Source organism: Cibotium barometz, chromosome 38 (assembly GCF_041138505.1).
Source record: "Cibotium barometz isolate CiBa-2024 chromosome 38, ASM4113850v1, whole genome shotgun sequence".
Taxonomy (NCBI): Eukaryota; Viridiplantae; Streptophyta; class Polypodiopsida; order Cyatheales; family Cibotiaceae; genus Cibotium; species Cibotium barometz.
The window spans coordinates 38,743,553-38,767,405 of record NC_141083.1 but is presented as its reverse complement, the minus strand read 5'-3'; the positions used below and the strand labels follow the sequence as shown (position 1 = coordinate 38,767,405).

At 45.8% G+C, this 23,853-nt stretch overlaps 1 protein-coding gene across 1 annotated transcript in view; it reads left to right on the top strand.

The window, feature by feature from the left end:
* The window catches only part of LOC147616683 (phosphatidylcholine:diacylglycerol cholinephosphotransferase 1-like), a 28,013-nt gene extending 5,748 nt beyond the window's left edge, over positions 1-22,265 (top strand). The window contains exons 2-3 of the mRNA XM_086777130.1: positions 21,362-21,499; positions 21,605-22,265. Of these exons, the coding sequence (XP_086633256.1) occupies positions 21,362-21,499; positions 21,605-21,931 (465 nt within the window). The 3' untranslated portion in view covers positions 21,932-22,265. The remainder of the gene's footprint in view (positions 1-21,361; positions 21,500-21,604) is intronic.
* The last annotated feature ends 1,588 nt before the right edge of the window (positions 22,266-23,853 follow it).

Below are 23,853 nucleotides of genomic sequence, written 5' to 3'. Positions count from 1 at the left end.
TCAAGCCCATGTCACAAACACGCTATCCAGGGGGTAACCCGAGAGAAAGGCAGCTGCAAACAGAGATTTCTTAGAGGAAATGTTGCTGCAGATAGAGAGAGAGGCATACGGGCCTGTCAGAAGCAAAAGAGCAGCAACTAATACCTCGTTTTGATATAGGAGTGGAGCAGCCAGTAGAGTATGTCTTGAACAGAGAATGGGGGCTGCCCATACTGAAAACAAGAGGTGCGCAGCCTTGAGAGAATAAAAACGAGGAGTTGTTGCAGCACCAGCAGCAAGAAAGGTGTCGACATGTAGAAGACAAGGGGGGCAAATTAAGAACTCAGAAGCGGCCTGCTGTTGTAGCATAATGAGGAAAATGGAGATGACCCCAGGGAAAGAGAGCAGGTCGGCCTGCTTGCTGAACAGAAGCGGGGCAGAAAAATAACGGGGCATATGAGCATCACGTTGAGGCAAGGCAGCACCAGAATTATTTCGAAGCAAAGAAGTAGCTCCATGGCGGGATCAGGGACTGTCGACTGCAGAAAATATGGGCGACATCAGGGCAGTAGAGTCGTGTCGAATAGGAGCTGGATATGTCGAGCAGATTCAGCAGCAGAAGACTCGTTGTAGAACAGGAGAGCGGCCTGTTTCAGCAGTATAGAGACGGGCGACACCATAGCGGGCTGATGCAGAAGATCATGGGCTGTTTGGTGCAGCATGAGAAAAGCAGGAGTGGGCTGCTGCAGCAGATCATGTCGAGGGCAGCTTGTGGCAGATCAGCAGCACCTCAAAGAATAGGAGAGGAGAGTAGCTAGAGCTGGATCTAAGACCCCCGATGGGGCAAAGCTAAAAAGGAAGCTAGACCTAGAGAAAATCTATGGCTAGATCTAGACTAAAGGGCTGAGGAGAAGAGGAATCTACATGGCTCTGATACCATGTTAGAAATCTAGCATGGTATCACACTAAACTAGAACATGGGGAAGAGTGCAAGAGGGATGAAGCAAATTGAGATAATTCCATTGATGTGACCCCTTGAATATATAGGGGGAAAGTACAAGAGCTGAGCATGAGTGCATATGGGATAAATCCCTGAGTGCCACATGGCACACTGAGATGACCATGACTAAAAGTACTCCTAGTGAGCATTTAGTAAAAGTACTCCTAGTGAGCACTTAGTTCCAACACAATCTGCATCCTGTTCGGTGCTCCGCTTAGGACATTTTCTCCAATAGTGGCCTTTCTCACCACAACTGTTACAGGTCCTCTTTGCCTTCAAGGCATCACGGGCTCCTGCTCGGAACACTTCTCCTGTGAAGACTTCCCTTTGTCCTTATTGTGACCTTGCTACCGTTGGCTAGTCAAGGCCTCAGAACCTCCGCCCTGTGGAGGATTCGTAAAACGGTCTTCCTGGTCCAAGACCATAGGCACAAGTTCCTCCCATGTGATGGTATTGAGCTTGGACGTGCACCTGCTTTATGCAGCCAAGGCCGGCAGCAGTCTCGAGGCCCGTGAGGGTAGCTTCGTGGCGGTATGGGACGTCATGGGGTAGAGATTGGTCGGTACGTCTTGCTAGTTAGCTTAGCTCGTGGCTCGTGGCTCGGTGGGGACAGCCAAGACTTGTGGGTTTTGTCCACGGCTGTCAAGGTTGGGAGGTGAGTCAGGCTTGCACCCCCTTCACGTTGCTTGGCTTTGTTTTGCAAGTTTTGAGTCTTGTATCAAGAGCGTTCTACGAGGTGATCCTTGGGGGATTTGATAATGGTATCAGAGCATACCTCAAAGAACATGCAAGTCGGTAGGTAGAAAAGAAAGAGGTCAAAGAAAGAGGTATGAATTCGAGAAGACTGCTATTTTTTTGTACATGCTGCTGTTTTTTCAGAATTAAGCATATTATATTTGCATCGTTGGAACCCGTGTTGGGGTTTTGGTCTTGTAAAGGGTCAATTAGTTGCTGAAGAGCTTTTTGATTGTAAAGGAGAGAAGCAAGAGACTGCTGTGATTCAGCAAGTGAAAGAGAAAAGCATGGATCAAGTCGGCTGTGTGAACAGCATGAGAAAGAAGGCGAAGAGATTCGTGGTGGTCAGTTGTTCGTGCTTGGCAGCTAGGTAGGTTGCGCAGTCCTTGTGAGGGAAGAAAGTAGACGAATATCTCCATGAACCAGCCACAGGCGTGCAGGTAAGAGCAGCGCTGCAAGACGGCGATCATCGAGCTACAGAAAAAAAAAAGCGGAAAGCATCAATTGACCAGCCGATAGGTGGCGATTGGGAAGCAGTTTTTTTTTTGGATATTTTTAGCCTTGTGTTTTTTTAAAAGGCCCTATGCTCTCCATTTTTTTTTGAAACGAAACTAGCATTTTTTAAAACACACCTAGTGTGGGTTTTAAATAAACGAAAGCAGCATAGCATGGCTTTTTTTTAATTTAAAAAAAAAGGCATGTGGCTTATGGCTTATGAGTAGCTTATGTGTTTTTTTTTTAAAAAGTGTTTTTTTAAAAACCAAGCTTTATGGGTGGTTTTTTTTAAATAAAAAAAGCCCTCAAGCATGGTTTTTTTTAAATAAAAAAAAAAACACACAAAAGCAACGTATAAAAACACATGCTTTTGGGAAGGCCTATAAAATACGCCTCTAGTGGGCTTCTTGATGTTAGAAGTCATCTCCTGTCTTTATTAGACACCAGGGTCTCTGTTGTGGGTGTGCCCGCCCTTTGTAGGTGTTTTCTCATTTTTCCTCACTCCCCGTATTTTTCTCCCATTTTTTCCTATTTTTACCAGGTGTGGGAGGCAGTTCTTTGCACCCTGGCTGATCCAGATACTGGCCGATTGCTGGTCAGGAGGTTCTGGATGCTGGCCGACTGTCCCTTCTGGTCCCCGACCTCTCATGCGTGCTGGCCGATTGTGTACAGCTGGTTGACTGGTGGATGGAGCTGGTCGTGGACATGTAGGCCCAATCGGCTACCTTTTCAACAGGCCGACTGCATGTATGGGGCCATATAAAATGGCCCCATGGCCGTCTGGATCTCCTCCCCAATCTGAGTCACTCCAACCTTGGAGTCTGACTCCATTCCCTCCTGTGTAAGAGAGTCCTAGATCCTTCGTACTCTGCAGATACCGCAAGATCCGCAATCCTACATCCCAATGAGACTTCAATGGCGTCTGCATAAAAGAGCTCGACAGCCCCACGAAGAAGCTCAAGTCCAATCTGGTGTTCAACAACCAGATCAATAAACCAGCCAACTTCCGATACTGTGAGGCATCAACTGGCTCACAAGGATCATTAACAGTTAACTTTGTATTTGGGTCCATCGGCGAAGTAATAGGCTTGCAGTTCTCCATCCCAAAGGCTCAAGCAACTCATGAACATACTGCTGCTGAGAGACAAAAACCCCCTCTGGGTCTGCCAGATCTCCAGTCCCAAAAAGAAGTGGAGTAAGCCTAGGTCGTTCATCTCAAACTCCTTTGACAAGGCAACCTTGGTCAAGCCAATGTGCTCCACATGACCGCCGGTGAGAATGAGATCATCCTCATAAAGGATGATAATTGTAACCATGCCGCGTTCCCGAAAGAGATACAGGTTGGAATCTGCAACTGATCTCTGAAAACCAGCCCGAACAAAGAAGGAATCAATCTTCTGATTCCAAGCCCTGGGAGCCTGCTAAAGACCATACAAGGCCTTACGTAACTTGTAAACCATCCCTTCTGATCCTGGAACAACAAAGCTTGGAGGCTGCTCAACATACACCTCCTCGTGCTGGTCACCATTAAGGAGCGCAGATTTTACATCCATTTGATATACAAGCCACCTCTGAGAAGAAGCAAGGGCAAGAACGGTCTGAATTGTGGTCATCCTTGCTGTCCGTGCAAAGGTATCCTCGTAGTCTGTCATGTGCACAGTGTGTATCTACCGTGTGCTACACGCACGCAAGACTAGTTTCGAGGCTTGGGGAAGCTTGGAACTAGGTAGGCTGATTGACGAGCTGAGTTAGGGATATACTAACGGGCGGGCACCCAAGTATGGACGGGCAGGCACCCAAGTGTGGACGCTCGATGACCGGCCAAGAGCCTATAAAAGGGTGGCCAAGGTTAGTTATTGGGATATAGAGAGTCTCGCGAGTTTGTGAGAGCTCTATGGTCTTGGAGCCTGGATCTAGTGCAGACGTGCACCTGCTTTACGCAGTCGAGGCCGGCAGCAGTCTCGAGGCCCGCGAGGGCAGCTTCGTGGCAGTATGGGATGTCGCGAGGAGGAGATTGGTCGGTACGTCATCCTAGTTAGCTCAGCTCGTGGCTCGGTGGGGACAGCCAAGACTGTGGGCTTGCCCACGGCTGTCATGGTTGGGAGGTGAGTCAGGCCTGCACCCCCTTGTTGTTTGTTTGTTCGTTTGTTTGCAGGATTGGAGTCTTGAACCAAGATTGATCACGAGGAGATCCGTGGGGATTTGACAGTGGTATCAGAGCATACCTCGTGAACGTCGAAGAAAGGTATGTGTTAAAAAACTTGCTGTTTTTTTCTGTGCATACTGCTGTTTTCAGATTCAGTATGTGTTTTTTCTTCATCAAAGAGACCCATGTTGATGGGAGATGGTAGATGGTAGGGTCGTTTGCTTTGCAACGAAGAGGAAGATGGCTTTGAACTGTATAAACAGTTTCAGCAGTGAGAGAAACAGAGAACAAAAAAGCACGTTTGCTTTTCGTTGAACGGGTGAGAGAGAGAGAGCACGTGTGAGAAGGTGTGTGCTGGCGGGTTGCATACTGGCAAGGTTGACAGCCGCCCAAGAGATTGAAAGAGGCCCTGCTGAGGTGCCCATGGCTGTGTAGGCAGGTGCGTAACCAGCCAGGCAGCAGCGGCTAGGCCAGGCCTGCGTAACCAGCCAGGCAGCGTCCAAGCTAAGCCTGCGTAACCAGCCACGCAGCGTAGCCAGCCAGGCAACGCTCAGACCAGGCCTGCGTAGCCAGCACAGGCCACGTGGCTTTATGGCTAGGCCTATGAGAAGGTGGCGCAGGCCATTGCAGGCCGCCTGTGCGCAAGCAAGCGCCGGCAGGAAAGCAAGCGCAGGCAGTTCAATCGACGGCAGCTCCAACCGGCGGCTAATCCTGGAGGGGGAAAAAAAAAGGTGAAAGTACACGTTTTTTTTAAAAGGGCTTTCGCTTTTTTGAGTTTAAATTTTTTTTAAAGTTTTAAAAGACCCCTCCTCCAAGGTTTCAAAGTGTGTTTTTTTTAAAAAAGAGTATAGAATATATATATATATATATATATATATATATATATATATATATTCGAGGAAAAAAACAAAAAAAAAAACATAAAAGCAAAGCAAAAGCTAAGCCTAGCTTTTGGAGATTTTTAGCTTTTGGGGCTATCTTTATAAACCCCTTAAGTGGGCTTCTTGCCACACATCTCTCAAGTTTTCAAGCTCTCAAGCTCTCAAGTTCACTCGCACTTTCATTGTGCAAAGATCGAATTTTCTCTCCACGCACCCTCTTCACGATGTTGACCCAAGAATCGGAGTTGGAGCCCCTTGTGGAACGCGAAGACTTGCCGGCTATGGAAGATGCCGATGTCGATCTTTTTGACGATTTTGTGTCAAAATCAGATTTCCAAGAGTTCAAAGTAGCTCTCGAAGCTTCTTCGACGGAACGCCTATCTGCGGGAAGGCAAGTTTGGGATCGCAAGGTGGAGATGCTTCCAATCCAGATTCAGGACTACAAAAACACACCTAGAGAATGTAGACTTGTTATTAGGGATTGAGTGGTTTAAGACTCTTGAAGTCCAGATAGATTGGTCTAGTCATATTTTTTCTTTTCAGCATAAGGACACCAAGTATAGTATTTTAGGTGATTGTATTCATCCCTCTCAGGGACCTCTTGTAAATACAATTGATTTTGGAAATATAATGGATTCTTCTTTGTATACCGCTTTCCATTGTGTACTGATTCCACTTTCTTCCTTTTTTATCCCTTTCATGGATGTAAATGAATTAAGTGTGTTTGAAAGCAAAGAATTACAGAAGATACTTGATTCGTTTCAAGATGTATTTCCTAAGAAACTGCCATCGGGTTTACCACCTGAACGGGCAGTAGATCATCGTATTGACTTGATCCTTGGTGCTCATCTTGTCAGTATTCCACCTTATAGGATGAGCCAAGTTGAGGAAGATGAGTTGGCTAAACAACTCGAAGATTATTTGAGGATGGGCCAGATCCGTCCAAGTAAATCACCTTGGGGTGCACATGTGTTGCTTAGGAGAAAGAAGGACAATACCTGGAGAATGTGTATAGATTACAAGAGATTAAACAAGCTGACCATTAAGAACCGTTATCCTCTCCCTAGATCAGATGACCTGATTTACCGGTTAGCAGGAGCGAAATATTTCACGAAGATAGATTTACGTATTGGCTATCACCAGATACGTATTCATGAAAGGCGTGTCGAAAGAACCGTCTTTCGGACTAGGTATGGCCATTACAAGTTTCTCGTATTACCTTTTGGGTTAACCAATGCTCCAGCCACTTTCCAGCAAATGATGAACGATCTTTTTCGTGAACATTTAGGGAAATTTGTGGTGGTGTTCCTGGATGATATTTTGATTTATAGTCATACTCTTGAGGATCATGGCAGACACCTCACGATTGTCTTATCTATTTTAAGACAGAATCGACTATATGCTAAGTTAAGTAAATGTGAGTTCTTTATGACCGACATCATTTACTTGGGACACAAGATCACTAGAGATGGATTGAGCATTGACTATGATCGAGTTCAGAAGGTTCTGGACTGGCCTATACCGCGAACAGTGAAACAACTTCGTTCTTTTCTCGGTTTTGTTGTTTTTCTTTGGAAATCTGTGCGGGAGTACTCTCAGCTCACACTACCGATGACCGACTTATTGAAAGATCGTGGACGTAAGTCAAATCAGCCTATCACTTGGAATAACGATTTGGATATGGCCTTCAGACTTTTGAAAGATAAAGTTAAGGAAGCACCTATCTTAGCATTACCCGATCCTAGTCGGCCTTATGTTCTTGAAACTGATGCCAGTGACTATGCTATCGGGGCTGCTTTATTTCAAGATGGTAGACCGATTGCTTTTGAAAGTAAAAAGCTAGACAACACTCAATCTCGTTGGCCAACCCTTGAGAAGGAGCTTTATGCTGTGATTCATGCTCTCAAGGTTTGGAGACATTATTTATATGGCTCCAAGTTTGTGGTATTGACTGATCATCAGTCAATCAAGTATGTGTGTAATGCGGATGATTTGAGAGGCAGGAAAGCTCGTTGGGCGGAGTTAATGCAAGATTTTGATTTTGAGATCCGTTATCGCCGATCGGAAAGGGTCCATGAATAGTATTGCAGATGCGCTTAGTCGGATTAGAGAGGTGAATACTTTGTCGTTCACCGAGATTTCTATTGACTTATTTCAGTCATTGAGAGGACTTTGCAGGACTGATAGTTATTTTGGTCCATTTTGGCAGAAGATCCAGGACGGGAGCTCATTGATTGACCAAGACTCGATGACTGAGCAGTCTACTATTCAGGCTGCAGGAGGCCAGTGGATGATTCGGAATGGTTTACTGTTCCGTAATTACAAAATTTGTGTACCACAGATCCCGGACATTAGGTCCAAGATTCTTAAGGAGTGTCACGACGCCTCTTCTGCTGGACACCCTGGGGTACACAGGACACTATCGTTAGTGAAACACACTTTTTATTGGCCAAAGATGAAAGGGTATGTAGAAGATTATGTTCTCAAGTGTCAGATTTGTCAGGCAAATAAAACTGAACGTTTTAGACAGGCTGGGTTATTGCATCCTTTGCAAATCCCAGGTAATAAATGGGAAAGTATTTCCATGGATTTTATTACCGGATTGCCAAGAACACATCAAGGCCACGATTCTATTTGGGTTGTGGTAGATCGCTTGACAAAAATGGCTAGATTTTTACCGACCCGGAAGACTATTATAGCTACGTAATTAGCATGATAGGGACTCTAAGTTTACGAGTGATTTTTGGAAACTTGTTTTTGAGAAGTTGGAAACAACTTTGAATTTGAGTTCCTCTGATCATCCTTAATCTGATGGCGAGACTGAAAGAGTGAATCAGATTTTGGAGGATATGCTTTGAGCATATGTATCCAAAAGACAGAGTTCATGGGAGGATTATCTTCCTATGTTAGAATTTGCATATAACAGTACTAAGCATACGAGTACAGGGTTTAGTCCTTTCATGCTTATGTATGGTTTTCAACCTAGATCACCTATTACAATAGGATTCTCAGGACTTGAGCATGATGCAGCACGTAATTTTTTGCAAGATATACAGGAAATGTTACAAGTTACAAAGGAATCTATTAGAAGTGCTCAAGACCGAGACAGGTTTTATTCTAATAGACATCGTTCACCGAGAGAATTCTCTGAAGGAACGATGGTATATTTTCGAGTTCTGAAAGATTCCGAGACTTTACGGACAGGTCGCTCTCCGAAATTATCCCCTAGATACTGTGGACCATTTCGTGTTACACGACGGATTGGTTCAGTTGCATATGAATTGGATTTGCCTTCTCATGTGAAAGTTCATCTTGTATTTCATGTTAGTAGACTTAAGGAAGTACTGGGTGGAGCAGATCAGTTAGTTACTCCTCAAGAAATTATAGATGTCGAGGACATAACATTTGTTCCGCACGAACCTGAAAAGATTCTTGGATTTCGTGAACGAAGATTGCGTAATACGCTTATCACGGAATACAAGATCAAGTGGAAGGATCGTATTGAGGAGGACGGTACATGGGAGACATTGACTACTCTTCAGAGAGATTACCTGGGTTTTTAGTGAGCTCAGGAGTGAGCTCTTAGAGGGAGGGGAGTATGTCATGTGCACAGTGTGTATCTACCGTGTGCTACACGCACGCAAGACTAGTTTCGAGGCTTGGAGAAGCTTGGAACTAGGCAGGCTGATTGACGAGCTGAGTTAGGGATATACTAACGGCGGGCACCCAAGTATGGATGGGCGGGCGCCCAAGTGTGGACGCCCGATGACCGGCCAAGAGCCTATAAAAGGGTGGCCATGGTTAGTTATTGGGATATAGAGAGTCTCGCGAGTTTGTGAGAGCTCTGTGGTCTTGGAGCCTGGATCTAGTGCAGACGTGCACTTCATGCTGCTTGTTGATGACTGTACCAGATTCACGTGGTCTACTTTCTTTTACAGAAGGACCAAGCTTTTGCATGGTTCAAGGATTGGCACGTGATGGTGGAAAAAGAGTCTGGATTGCAGGTAAAGACTCTCAGGGCTGACAAAGGGAGTGAATTCTCTTCGAATGTTTTTCTCAGATTTTGTGCAAACCAGGGCATCAAGAGGGAACTGGCCAATACAGGATCGCCTTCAGAGAATGGAGCTGTAGAATGCAAAAACAGGACTCTGGTGGAGATGGCGAGGACCATGTTGGAGCATCGTGATCTTTCTCGTCCACTTTGGGGAGAGGCTGTGGCAACGGCTGTCCATACCCTCAACCGGTCTCCAACGACTTCAGTACCTAATATGACTCCGTTTGAGATATATTTTGGCAGAAAACCTGATGTCTCCCACTTCCGTGTTTTTGGGAGCGATGCGTATGTACATATTCCGAAGAAGCAGAGGAGGAAGCTTGACTCCAAATCCCGCAAGCTTATATTTGTGGGGTATAATTCTCTTCCCAAGGGATACAGATTGTATGATCCAGAGAGGAATGATATTGTTGTCAGCCGAGATGTGGTCTTTGATGAGCATGTTCCAGTATCCACTGTCGAGGAGCCGCCACTTCTTGGAGATCCAGAGAAGCCTGATGATGATTCTTACAGGAGGTTGAGCCCGCAACTGGAGTAGAGTCTCCCGCAACGGCAGGAGGCTCCACGATCTGTTTGAGTACCCAGGTGGTTGATTGACACCCTTCAGGAGTCAGGTGTCACGGAGCTACCCTCCGAGTGGACCACAGAGGACGGCCCTCGAAGATCGCACAGAGTCCGCGACAAAAGCAATACAGCGGAGCTTCTTCAGGTAAACTATGCTTTGATGTCTCGTATTATGTGGGACAAGGAGCCCACTTCCGTTAATGAAGCCCTTTCATAGGATACTTGGAGGAAAGCCATGCAAGTGGAACTTGATGCCATCGAGAAGAACACATGGGAGTTGGTACCAAGGCCGTCGAAACAGTCAGTCATTGGTGTCAAATGGGTCTTTAACCAAATATGCGTCAGATGGGTCGGTGGACAAACACAAAGCCAGAGTCGTGGCTAAAGGTTATGCTCAGCGGCCAAGCATCGACTATGTCAAATCCCCACGGATCTCCTCGTGATCGATCTTGGTTCGAGACTCGAATCCTGCAAACGAACGAACAAACAAACAACAAGGGGATGCAGGCCTGACTCACCTCCCAACCATGACAGCCGTGGGCAAGCCCACAGTCTTGGCTGTCCCCACCGAGCCACGAGCTGAGCTAACTAGGATGACGTACTGACCAATCTCCTCCTCGCGACGTCCCATACCGCCACGAAGCTACCGTCGTGGCCTCCCAATGATGGTGTCTGCTGAGGTCCACACAAGTCAGTGTGAATCAACTCCAATGGTTTTGAAGCCTGCCTGGAAGCGTGCTTCGAAAAGGATTCCCTGTGCTGCTTACCACGTATGCAAGAACTGCAACGTCCTTGCCTGTTGCCAACATCTGGCAAGCCAACCACCATCTGGTCCCGGAAAGCTCGCCGCAGTGCATCCACATTTAAGTGGCCATAACGAAAGTGCCACAGATCTCAGACCCGAGAACCTGTCAATGAGGAGAGTGCAGAGAGCTTGTAGATACCATTCTCCACACCGCCTTCCCAAACAACCTGGCCAGTCTCACGGTCCCGTAGAGCAACTGAATGCTCCTCAAATTCCACCCGAAAGCCAGTCTTGCATACTTCATGCACTGACGGAAGATGAAAACCAAGAGCAGGGACGTAAAGAACACGGGAGGCATGCTTGCCCCCCTTGCCATCAAGAATAATCTCCATCCGGCCCTCACTGTGTATCGGAATGGTGGAGTTGTCGCCAATGAAAATGCGACATAACTGCCGTTTCAGATCCAAAAAGAAGTCTCGGGACGGAGTCATGTGCCTGGAAGCACCACTATCAAGAATCCATTCCCGGGTATCCTTTGTGGTGAAGCCAATTGTCTCCTCGCTCGAAGACGATGAAGCATCTGAGTCCATCCTCTCTAAGTGCACAAATGTAGGAGGCTGAAGAATCAACACTCTTCCGAGTCCGCTTAGGACACTTCCTCCAATAGTGGCCTTTCACGCCACAATCATTGCAGGACCTCTCGGCCTTCAGTTTCTCTCGATCTGTGTCATGCTTCTTCTCAGAAGACTTTTCCGGTGAAGCCTTCCCTTTGCCCTTGTTGTTATTCCGGCCTTTCAGCCGTTGGCCAGTTAAGGCCTCCGAACCTCCGCTGTGAGGAGGGTTCGTGAATCGTTCCTCTTGGTCCAAGACCATGGGCACAAGCTCCTCCCAGGTAATGGTGCTGAGCCTGCCACTAGTAATCAAAGAGTAGTAGAAAGCGGAATACTGGCAGGCAAGTGGGACAGCAAAGTAATGGCCATATCTTCTGATGATATCTCCTTCCTAGCGTGGAGGACTTCTTGCTGAAGGGCCTGCGGCTTGTTAATGTGCTCCCGCATCGTCGACGACTTTGCAGGGTTCATAACCCGCATCTGTACTTCCAAGGAAATCCTCTTCATGGGCGATACCCTCTTATAAAGAGAAGCCAAGTGCTGCCATATGCCTCTGGCCAGCGTCATATGCTTTACGTGACTGATTACTTGCGGTGTGCAGTTGAGAAAGATAAATGAACGGACGCTGGCGTTGACACGATCCCACATCTGTGCCTGTGCCTCGCGGTCCTTCCTCGTTGACAGTCCTTCCTCTGCTTCCGGCCATGGAACCCCGATAACGATGAAATCAACAAGATCATATGACTCTAGCACAGACTCCATCGTAACCTTCCAGATGCCGTAATTGTTCCCGTCCAACTGACGGTCCACTGGGAACGTGGGGAGTGTTGGGATCTTCACATGCTTCTCAGTCATCTCTAACAAATCTACCATCGCGGGGATGTAACTGAAAAAGGGTGGGTGGGTGGGAAAAAAAAACTTTAAACCTACAAGTGGCTGTCCAGCAACTCAGCCCACCTTCCTCTTGTTTCTTCTCTTCCCGAACAGTCCCTAACACTCCACCAATTAGCAACGCAACAATCCCCCTCTTGCTCGGAAAACTCCCAAGATCTTTCAAGAGCCTAGGGCTTTGATACCATGTTAGAATACGCAGTAGAAGACTAACACATGTAGGAGACGCATCACCATCGAGCACCACGAACACCCCCAACGGGCATTGCAGCATCACGGGCATTGCAGCATCCCTCCACCGGGCTCCCATCTCCCGGTGAGCTGCCTCCCAAAACACCGGCTGGAGGAGATGATTATGACAAGGTGCCACTCTAGCCTATATATGGCTCTTCAACTTCCCATGCTTCCACTTATGGGATAATCCAAGGCACCTTCTAGCCATAGATTACACGCTCGAAATCGCCAACCTTCCGACACCCTCCCTCGATTCGAGCTCCGCAAGCCACCGAGGCGCGAGGGGGTCGCCCAGGACCATACACGCCTGAGCCGCCTAGGACCACACGCCCGGGCTCTGATACCATGTCAAAATACGCAGCGGAGATGATAACCAAATCTGAGACCACAAGAGCAAGTAGAGTGCAGAAAATAGACAGCACAAGAGAAGGAGAGAGATAGGCGATCCCGAAATGAAAACAAGATACAATGGTGTGGTTCTTGGTCATGCCCTTTGGCTTTACAATTACTCCCGCCACCTTTAACAGGATGATGGATATGATTTTCCAGTCTCATAGAGCGTTTGTGGGCACATTCTTTGACGACATGATTGTTCATTCATGCTCAGAGGAGGAGCATTGGAAGCATTTGGCCACTGTGTTTGAAGAACTCCGGAAGCATAGAGTGGTCATAAATGGCAAGAAGAGTGAGTTCTTCTCGGAAGAAATACACTTCTTGGAGCATATCGTGTCTAAAGATGGAGTCCGTATGGATCCTTCGAAAGTGAAAGCAATTCTCAATTGGCTAGATTTGAAGACCGTACATAATGTACGTAGCTTTTTGGGATTGTGTTCCTATTACAGGCGATACATACGGTATTTTGCTAAGATTGCTTCGCCCGTTCATGCTTTAACAAAGAAGGGAACTCTGTTTCGATGGGTTTATCGGGAAATTGCAGCCTTTAAAAAGCTTACTTCGGATCCCGTATTGGTACTACCGGATCTCCGAAAGGCTTTTGTTGTCCAGTGTGATGCATGTGGAAATAACATTGGGGCAATTCTCATGCAGGAAGGACATGTGATAGCCTATGAGAGTCGTATATTACAAAGTGCCGAGAAGCATTTACAGGTCTATGAGAAAGAGATGTTGACTGTAATTCATGCTCTTTCTACATGGAAACACTATTTGCTTGGGACTGATTTCACTGTGTAGACAGATCATCAGACCTTGCGTTATTTCCTCACGCAAACTAAACTTTCTGAGAAGCATATGAGATGGGCCAACTTTTTGTCTATGTTCCACTTTCAGATTGTACATGTGGAAGGTAAAAAGAATGTTGTGGCAGATGCTTTGTCACGCAAGCCACAGGTCTCAGCAGTTTCACTTGCTTATCATCATGAGCTTGATGAGATGAAAGTGCAGTATGCCCAGGATGAGGATTTTGGTAGGGTCTATGATCAGATGTCTGAGGGTCAGCGGCATGATCATTATACTCTCAGGGATGGCTTTTTGTTGATGCATGGTAGACTGTGTGTTACCAGGCAGCTACGGCTCAAGGTTATGATTGAAAGTCATACTCCACCCTATGTAGGTCATAGGGGCATTGACGCCACGGTAAAGGCAGTTGAGGCTTTCTTTTATTGGCCGACCTTGAGAAGAGATGTTGATGCTTTTGTTAGGCAATGTATCGTATGTCACAAGGTGAAGTTTGACCGTCAGAAGACACTAGGGTTACTTCAGCCTTTACCTATTCCAGATAGACCATGGGGGAGCATTGCCATGGATTTTATATTTGATCTTCCGAGGACACAAACGGGGAATGATGGCATTTGGACTATCATATGCAGGTTTCGTAAGCAGGCTCATTTCATTCCCGTGCGTAAGAAGATCAAAGTTGATCACATGGTGAAGTTGTTCATGGCGAACATCAAGTATCATGGCATGCCTTCGTCTATCATTAGTGACCATGATCCACGGATGACGAGTTTATTTTGGAGAGGGTTGTTTGACAACATGGGTACAACTCTCAAGTTTTTATCATCGTTTCATCCAGAGACAGATGGGCAGTTGGAAGAGGCTAATTCCACAGTGTTAGATCTTCTTAAGTGCTATGTGTCAGAGCACAAGCAACAATGGGAAAAGTATTTTCCTTTGGTGGAGTTCGCTTATAACAACATCATCCATACCTCAACGGGCAAGGTGCCTTTTGAGATTGTGGAAGGAGGGAAGAAGGTACCCCCCATTTTGCACACAAAGGATTAGATCTTTGAGGCTGACCAGTATGTGGAGAACATGGATGAAGCTTATAGGAGAGTTAAGTTGGCACTCCAAAAACTCAACAAAAGCAAAAGAAGGCAGCAAACCATCACAGGCGTGCATTAGAGTTTGCATTGGGTGATTGGGTGCTTTTGCGATTTGAGAAAGCTAGGCTCAAAAAGATGAAGGGTAAAGAGCGCTTATTCCCTAAGTTGAGCATGCACTATTATGGACCTTTTCAGGTATTGGAAAAGATCGGTGAGGTGGTCTATTGTTTGAAGCTACTAGATCACTGGAGGATTCACAATGCATTTCATGTGAGTCTACTTAGACCTTTCCATGGGGATGTGCCTGAGGATGTATCCGAGGAGGTTGAGTGGAAGTGGAGGAACTTGATGAGGTTCTTATTCCCGAGCAGATACTGGCACATAAGGAAAGAAAGGTATGAGGTATTGTTTCCCGTCGCTATCTTGTGAAGTTCAAGAACTATTCACCGATGGATGGGAACTGGATGGAGGAGGGTGACTTAGCAGATTCACCTCAGGTATCGCAACTTTATCTTGATGCCTTTGAGTTGGAGCCGAGTCTCGACTCTTGCTACGGCTCATTGAGGTTCAGCAGAGCATAGGTCTGGAGCATTGCCTGATGCTCGAGAGGGGGGTAGCTCCTCCACTCCCTTGATACAGACAGGCTCAGATGTCATCTAGAGGTCGTCGCTTGGTGCAACTTTTGTCTCACCCGAAGGTACCGACAGCTAACAGTACATCTGCTTATGGGACTTCTATGATATATGTGTACTAGTCACATTGGATGTTGTGGTTGTGTATGGTTCACAGTGGTATGCAACTTGGACTATTATTACACCATTGGTTTGCAATGAATGTTGTTACATATGCATGGCTTAGAGAGATTGGGACGCTGATCTTCCCATATTGTACTTTTCACTTTTAGTTGGATCACATGGCTGATATCAATTGTATTGGACAGCCTTCGTTATCAGTGTGGTTGTACTTTTCACTTTTAGTTGGATCACATGGCTTAGAGAGATTGGGACGCTGATCTTCCCATATTGTACTTTTCACTTTTAGTTGGATCACATGGCTGATATCAATTGTATTGGACAGCCTTCGTTATCAGTGTGGTTCCGCTTTGGATGTCTTGTTGTATCACCAGAATGCAATCGAGGATGCTTGCCATTTTTCAAGAGGGGGGTATGTCATGACCCTGTGAATTTGTGGAGCATAAGTGTGAGCATGGTGGTCGGTGAGCAAGATACATGTTTAAGGTTCATGGGGACAAAAGGGAATTAATGTTTATAACCCCATGTGTGGACAACCCCAAGTGTGGAGGGGACAAACAGGAATAAAGGTTCAAAGGTTTATAGCCTTTATAAAACCTTTTTCTTAATACATGGTGGCCCCTAGGCTAATTTGGGGGCCTACACCACTTTTGGAGAGTGGGGGCTAGCACCTCTCTCTCTCTCTCAGTGTCATGCTTTTTGGAAAGAGCTGCTGGCGGGCTGCGCTTCTCTTGCTTTTTGGAAAAGGGATTGCTGGCGGGCTGCTGCTGAATACCATGCCCTGGTCTGCTTTTTGAAGAGTGAAGGCTGGTTGGCTGCTGTACTACAGAAAGCACATGCACAGACTGCAGTCTCTTTGGCTTTTGGAGGGCTGGCTGGCTGCTGCGCAACAGTACATACAAGCGCCTACTGAATCTTCCCTGCTCCTTTGCTTTTGGCAGGAGGTTGACTGTCGGGCTGCACTGCTGTTCATACAGGCAGTGCTGGACACAGAAGTGTGGACTGTAGGAGGGAGTACAGGGCTGGACAGCAGGTTCACCCACTAGTGTTCTCTCTCTTGGCTGCAAGACAAGAGGGCAGGACAGAACATGGCTTTTTCTCACGCCCCTTTCCTCTCTCTTGTGAAAGGCAACACAAGGACTGTAAGTTTCTCTCTTTGTGAGCAGGTGGGACTGCAGGAGGTGTCACACTGAGTCTCTCTTTTCACTGGCTCGTGACTGTTTCGGAGTCGTTTCTCTAGCCCTTTGTAAGAGGAATGGTTTGGCAGTTCGGAGGGTGGAAACAGGGCAAATTTGTGGACTGATTTGGAAGAGTTTATGGACTGGTTCATGGTTGAGTTTGTGGCTATGTGCATGGGCCAGTTAGATGCATATTCAAGGCCTCATGGATGCATATTCAAGACCTCATGGATGCACTGTCTTAGCAGATTAGAGGAGATAACAGTGTGGTGTTTTTGGGACACAAAACTGTGTAACCTCTATGCTAAGAGGTCCAAAGGATTGGCAGATTGGACATGCAGACATACAAGCCATGAATGGCCATGTTGTACTCATTTAAACTTTTCCATTGAATTTGAATAAAGAAATACAAGAAGGGGCGCCAAGCTTTGGGGCCAACAGGTGTCATTCTTCTTTTTGTGTTGGAGCACTCTGACTCCCATTTATTTGTTTTATCTGCTGGACTACAATTGGTTTGGGTGATTGCTAGTCTACCGCACTTTGGTTTCTACCAGAGGCCGGTTTCAGTCCCTCCTTTTTGCTGCCTGATCTCTTTTTCCCATCCCCTACTTAATATAACTTTCTTTTGATTTTGACGATTTCTCTATGTATGCATGTGTTGTTGGCTTGTAAAGAGGACTGCCCTGGACTTAGTTCCTCTGGCTGATTGCCACGTGGTATATGCACAATGGTTGGTGTGAATAGTGGAGTTTTGCTAGGCCTTTCTTTGGAGTGTGCTTACCGTGAGTTACCGGAGGATACTCAGTGGCCTGCAGTGTTTCTTCATGGACGGTCGGACAAAGGAAAGTGCATGATTAGGTAGAAGTTGGTCGTCCACAGGTTTTTTTGTAGATCTTTGTGTTGACGCAGCACCAAGGATGGAATGTGAGCCTTCACACTGGTCACAGTGTTCCGGATCTATGGTACCATGGATGAGCTTTGATTGGATCTTTTCCTTTTATGAAAGGTCACTTTATATGGACACAGTGCAGTTGCAATCTGAGGGAGAATGTGACACACCACACCTATGTATAGGTGTGGTGTATAGGTGAGCTAACCTTGGACAAGATTTGGACAGGCCACCGGGCATGTAGTGCATTGGCCGAGTCAAAGTCGATAGTCCAAGGAGAAGGATGACATGTTTCCAAACCGTCATCAAGTTTAGCAGGAGGGGATGTCACTTGCGCAGCCGTGGACATGGATAACCTCATTATTAGTTCCGGATTTGGCAATGTTTTAGGCAAGATTTAGGGGCAGATTTAGAGCTGATTTTGCAGCCCAATGGAAGTGCCCAAGACATACACCCATATATGGGTCATCTTTTGGGCACAATTTGGACAAAAACACGCACTTGCATACACATTCTTACATATGAGGGTCTCCTTACACCAATTTTTGAACACTCCTGGTGCTTATACTTATAAAAATTCTAAGTGTAAGGGTCTAAGGTGTACATGCAATGGAGTGATCATGTGTAAGCGTGTATACCGGAAAATTTTCTGACTACCCAAAAAAACTCTAATTGTCATTGGCCCCACTAAGTGTCACAAAGGACAAACTGAGGGGCTTGGGATCTATCCTCGGCATGGTCACCATGAAACTCCTTTTTTCAGTTGCTTTGAAACTTGTTTCACGTTTCAGTGTTGAAAAGTTTCATTTGTACCAATGAAACCATGTCATTTCATGTGGGAAGAAAAGTTGTGATTTTGTGCGCTTTAGCTGAGTCCCTCTTATCTCTTATAATTCTTTGTCTTCTCTTCTGTCATCATATCTCTTCGTTTCTCTTCTCTTTTGTGTGTCTTCATTGGTTATTGATAACAATTACGCCAATATCTTCATATACCTGTCGGCTAGTAGCTTCACATTTACGTATATAATCGTTTTGGTCCATCGTTTCACGTTCCACCTACCTGACGCTGAAACGCTTCGTTCCAAAATAAATCGTTTCATTTCAGCAGTGAAATGTTTCGCGGTGACCTTGATCCTCGGTCGTAGATCGCCCCCTTCTGAGCGGCTCCCTTGAGGGAGCCGAGTACTTCCTTAGAGAATGTTTCTTCCTCTTTAGCAGCATAACAGACTTGCAAGTGGTCTGAGAAGGACCTCAGGAGGAGAAGAGTACTATTGTGAGATAAGTCCTATACCACCCTCCCTTTTTGTTTCCTCTTTACTGCTGTTGCAGTGTTTTGCCTTCTAGCCAGGTTTCTTTTTAACTAATGAAGGATCTCTTTCCTGGGGGGAAAAATAATTTTATGGAATCATTCAACACTTTCCCAAATGAGGTGGGACTGCTTGAACTAGAATCTAGCAAAAAAAGTGAGAATGGATCGACCCGAATATCAAGGGTAAAAAATGAAAGGGCATATCAACACCCCTGATTCCCTTTAATTCCCTTCAAGGATCCCTTCAGCAGGGGGGAAGTATAGATTTATACAATGCTTTGTTGAGATGGAAGATTCTGTGTTTGAGTGGGCAGATCGAGGAGTGATCCTATCTATAGTACTTGGGGTGCTATTACATGGTTGACTCATTCTAGCCCAGAGCTTCTTTTTGAGGGCAGGGGAGAAGATGATGCATACTTGTCTTTAGGGTCATAGCTCAGAGATGTTTGCTTCAGGATATCCCCCCGTTATGATACCCCCCACCTTCGCTGAGAATTGACACCACCTGGCAGATTATTGTAATATGCGGAAGCTTCGGAGAAGGATCGGTACTTCAAAACTCAGAAATCAGCACTCTTTTCGCGACGGAAATTAACGCACAAACTGAAAGGAGATGTGCAGAAAATAGAGAGAGAAGGGGGGGATGGAGAGGACACAGTATTGGGTCCCAATTACCCTCTGTAGGGCCCCCACCACGGATGGTGTATTTGCTTTATTAGAATGATGTAAATCTGAAAACAAATACAGAAAACTTGACCTTTTCTTGGCTGGAAAATCCTGCCCTTGATCTTCAGAAGTCCACCCCTTTTGCTTGGCAATGTCCTTAGCTTGACTGGCCTTTGATTGGCTTGAGCACTTGGTGAAAACTGAGATGAATGATGGGATTATGGCCTCCACTATATATACTCCTCCTGAGGAGCAGTCGGCCAGCTAAAATCCTAACAGGCTGAAAGTGATGCGCCTGCTTCTGATTGGCTGGACACCACTTTTGCCCACAATCCCAAGGTTGGGCAGCCTATATGGGCTGCCCCATACATGCCCTACAGCCATATAAAGGCTGTAATCTCTTGGAGATTGCCTTATCTGTGCCCTAGGACTGTCCTACAGCCCCTCCATGGCTGGTGGGTTCAGCCTGGGCCTTCCTGGCCCTCATGGGGGTGGTTCTACACCATTCCCATGCCCACACTCAGATCCGGGGTAGTCCTATGGGCTGGCCCCTTGTCCTAAACATAATCTACTCAGTGATCTGGCATCCGGTACCATACCAGATACACAGAACCACTGACATCATTCTAGAGGGAGACTCACAGCGCGGACTGGCACTGTTTCATGTGCAGGACAGTGCACACCTGACCTTAGACTCCTGTGCAGGACAATGCACACCTGACCTCGGACATCTGAGATGGATCCCTGGCTGACTCGTCCCGGACTGGGCTCACATGGGACCAGCTCACCATCCCAAGTCCTGCACCTTCTGTACAGAAATGTCTACGTGGCACCCAAGTGCGGGATGCACGTGACAATTATTGTTAGTATCACTGTGTGGCATATCTGGAAGACCAGATGCTCAGAGGCCTTCGAGGGTTTATGACACCCAGTATACGGGTGATAACGTTCACTCTCTTTTGGCCACCTGGGCCTGCATACAGGGATCTTCTAGAGCTGCGCAGACAAAACACAGCAGATTTATGAGTGTGTGGAATCATGGAATTTTCTTCTCCTCCACTCCTACGGGGATTTTATGGCAACATAGACCCCCGGATTGGTCGAGATCTCGCTACCTTTTGGTTTGAGATCTCCCTTTGTATGAATTTATTTTACTTAATGGAAGTCTTTTTTGTGAAACGAAAGTGTTAATTCATTTGGCTAAGCCTAGGATTAGATGCGTGATTATTTGGTTTGCATCTGTCACAGGCGACCTCCATGCTCCACATGATCATGCGGTCATACCTTGTGCGAGCTACATCAAAAGACTGGAGAATAGTTGCTTGTGCTGACTGTACAGATAGCAGCTGTACTCTTATCTGTTCAGATGGGGATGTCAGATGAGATAAAGTTATCCAGAAGAGAGACTGGAAGAACAGGTGTTAGTAATGCACACTTATTATTAATGGATTGAAATTCTTCCTTTGCAGTGAGGTTTTTATTCCTCATATAGTACTGATAGGATTTCTGAACACGGATTTTCACCCCAAATTGAGAGAAGTGCATGCATGCTTAGGTGCCCCTCCTGCTCATCTTGTTGCTCTGAGGTGTGTGGCCTCTTGAAAGTTGTTGAATAAAAGAGGTTAGATTTTCATCCACCACCTCACCTCTGCATGCATGCCCATGATTTACAACTTGGTCTGGTGCTATGCATTGTTTCCATGCTTGAACCTATGGAGGGTTCTTTGTTCTTAAAGAAAGAGTCCTGCCTCAAGGGTTTTCAGCTAGTTTTTATCTCGCATATGGATTTAGCCAACTCACATGTAAACATGCGGTGCATGGTCTAGCCATTAGTACAAAAAAATTTTCGGGATTTTTTTTCCGACTATTGTCCGGCTACTTACTGTGAAAAGCAATAGCGGAGGGCTAAGCGGATTAAGGTTTATTCTGATGACTCATCTTCCTCGACAGGGTTTTATCGCATTTGAAGTGGGGTATGTTATATGGACATTTTTTGTAGATGGAAGGAAACGACCAGCTTTTGCTGGTCTCTTCATGTATACATTCAGGGCTTTTCTTGGCTATGCAACACAGCTTCCTGTGCCTCGGGTATATGCCTTATTCCTTATTGTTTGGCTACAAAATGTCCACTTCAGGGTTGTAACAAACATATTGCTTAGCTTCCATGATGATTGTTTTTCTTTTGAGTTGCAGGACTTTCTGGGCTCTGGCCTAGACTTCCCTGTGGGAAACACATCATTCTTCCTATTCTTCTCAGGACATGTTGCAGGATCAGTGATAGTTTCTATGGACATGAGGCGCGTGCAGCATCGTCATTTTGCTATTGTAGTCGACATCTTGAATACACTGCAGTCATTGCGACTACTGGCTACTAGGGGCCATTACACAATTGATTTAGCAGTTGGAGCTGGGGCCGGTTGGGTGTGTGACCGCCTCGCAGGGAAATATGAGGAAACTCAACAAAAGAATGAAAAGATTGAGGACCTTCCGAGGGAGAAGGAATCGATGGCAAATATATAGCATCACACTTACACAAAGCTTAAAGATATTGATTGCCTTAATCATGATCAGTTAAGGTTGGAGCATGGTCCTTCAAGTTCAAATTCAAACAATTTTTAAAGGAAAAGCATATGGTCTCTCTGAGCTTTTTACATACATTTGTCATTTCTTCATAGCTAGAATGTTGATAAAGCCTTTTGTCGTTCACTTAAGATAATCACATGCTTTGCTTCGTGAACGACGTATCAATGTTTGGGAAATCTTTTTTAGCAAACATACACTCTTCCCCTTCATTTTTCACCAAGCCGGAAATTTGAAGAAAATAGCCTTACTTTTTGAAAAATTTACACTTATTGCATTTTTTTTTTCAACGAGTTCAATTCTTTTCATGGATGTTCTCGACTAGCCAATTTGAAGTTTCAATCAGCTGAAGGTTAAGCTGAGGCACGCCTTTGCTGAACATTGGGACCTATGCGTCCATTGCCATTTTTTTTCCGTCAATCAACGTGTTAGTAATATTTATTTCATTAGCATGCAAATTGTTTATTGTTATTTGAGTGACGCAGCACAACGCGGCATGCATTAACAGGTGCCTGTCAATGCCCCTAGCGCTTGTTCTTCCAAATCTTTTTCAAAAAATGCAAATGGCGCGAAGAAGAAATCCAAACGGTTCAGGGCTTGCATTTGTTATGAATTGAAACAGCGCAGCTTTGGCAAATGTGACACCCACCATGTCTTCTGAGTAGTCTAGCTGCTAGCATCAACCTTCATACAGTGTTATCGGCAAGTTTACAGACCTGGTTGTGTTCACAAGGACAACCAGTAGGCTACTCGCAACTAATTTCAAAATTAGATCCCCATGAAGTAAATGCAGCCCAGCCTCTTCTTGGAAACTGGTTGCCAACTGAACTAGCTATCACTAAAAACCATACCCAGCTACACAATATGGCAAAAATAAGCTCCATTTAGTTCAACTGGTTGCTGCAGCGTCACTCGTGCAAACAGGCCCTGCCCTATATCTACGCGGACCTTTTTAGCTCACTCGTTTTGCACTCTCTGGAGAGAGATGCAGCTTTTTCTCTAGTTCTTGTTTTCCCAATTTGATTCAAGTTTTCACCACCGGTTGCCATTGTGAGAACAGCCCCTAAGAGTGTAGCTCCTCCAAATTCATCAAAGCCTTCTAGATCTATACTTTGATGTTTGTTATCCTCTCTTGTGTTGTCTTCCTTGGCCTCTTCGTTCTCTTCTTTTGGCTCATCTACAATACAAGGCGAGACTCCTTTTTGTCTCAGTGACGGTAAACCACAATCTGTTCATATGCTCCTTTACTCAAATGACACTCATCTTTTGGTGATCATTGAGATCCAACTTGTTGAGGATCACCTAACATTTTGCAAGCAGAGTGTAGACCATGCTGGCTTTATTGAGGATGTGGGCGAACAAATGCTATTGTTTAGGCACGGCCGTTCGGGAATCCCATTCAAAGAATGGTGCCCTCAAAAGAAGCCTCTCGTAGGCTTTCTTCAAATCCAAGAGTAGCAATACCATATCCTCTAGGTGATGACGAGTTCTGGCGAAGGATGCTCCTATCCTGAATGAAATTGGTTTGGGTACCATCAATCAAATCGGGAAGGTGAGGTTGAGGTGGCGGTTGATGGCTTTGGCGAGGATTTTGTAGGCGCTTCCAAAGAGGGTGATGGGGCGTCATTGTCATACCTCCAAATGATCACCTCCCTCCTTGGGACTCAAATGAGTAAGCTCTTCCGAGAGCCACTCCGGCATACGGCTAGAGACAATGATCTCATTGAAATTCCGTGAGATCCCAATGAAAAACAAAAAAGGGAAACTAGGAGGCCATCCTTTCTGAGGCACTTGCAACAATGCAAAGCTCGAAGAGCCTCACTCAGTTGCCGTCAAGCGAGAAGGGAGGAAGACATGAAACC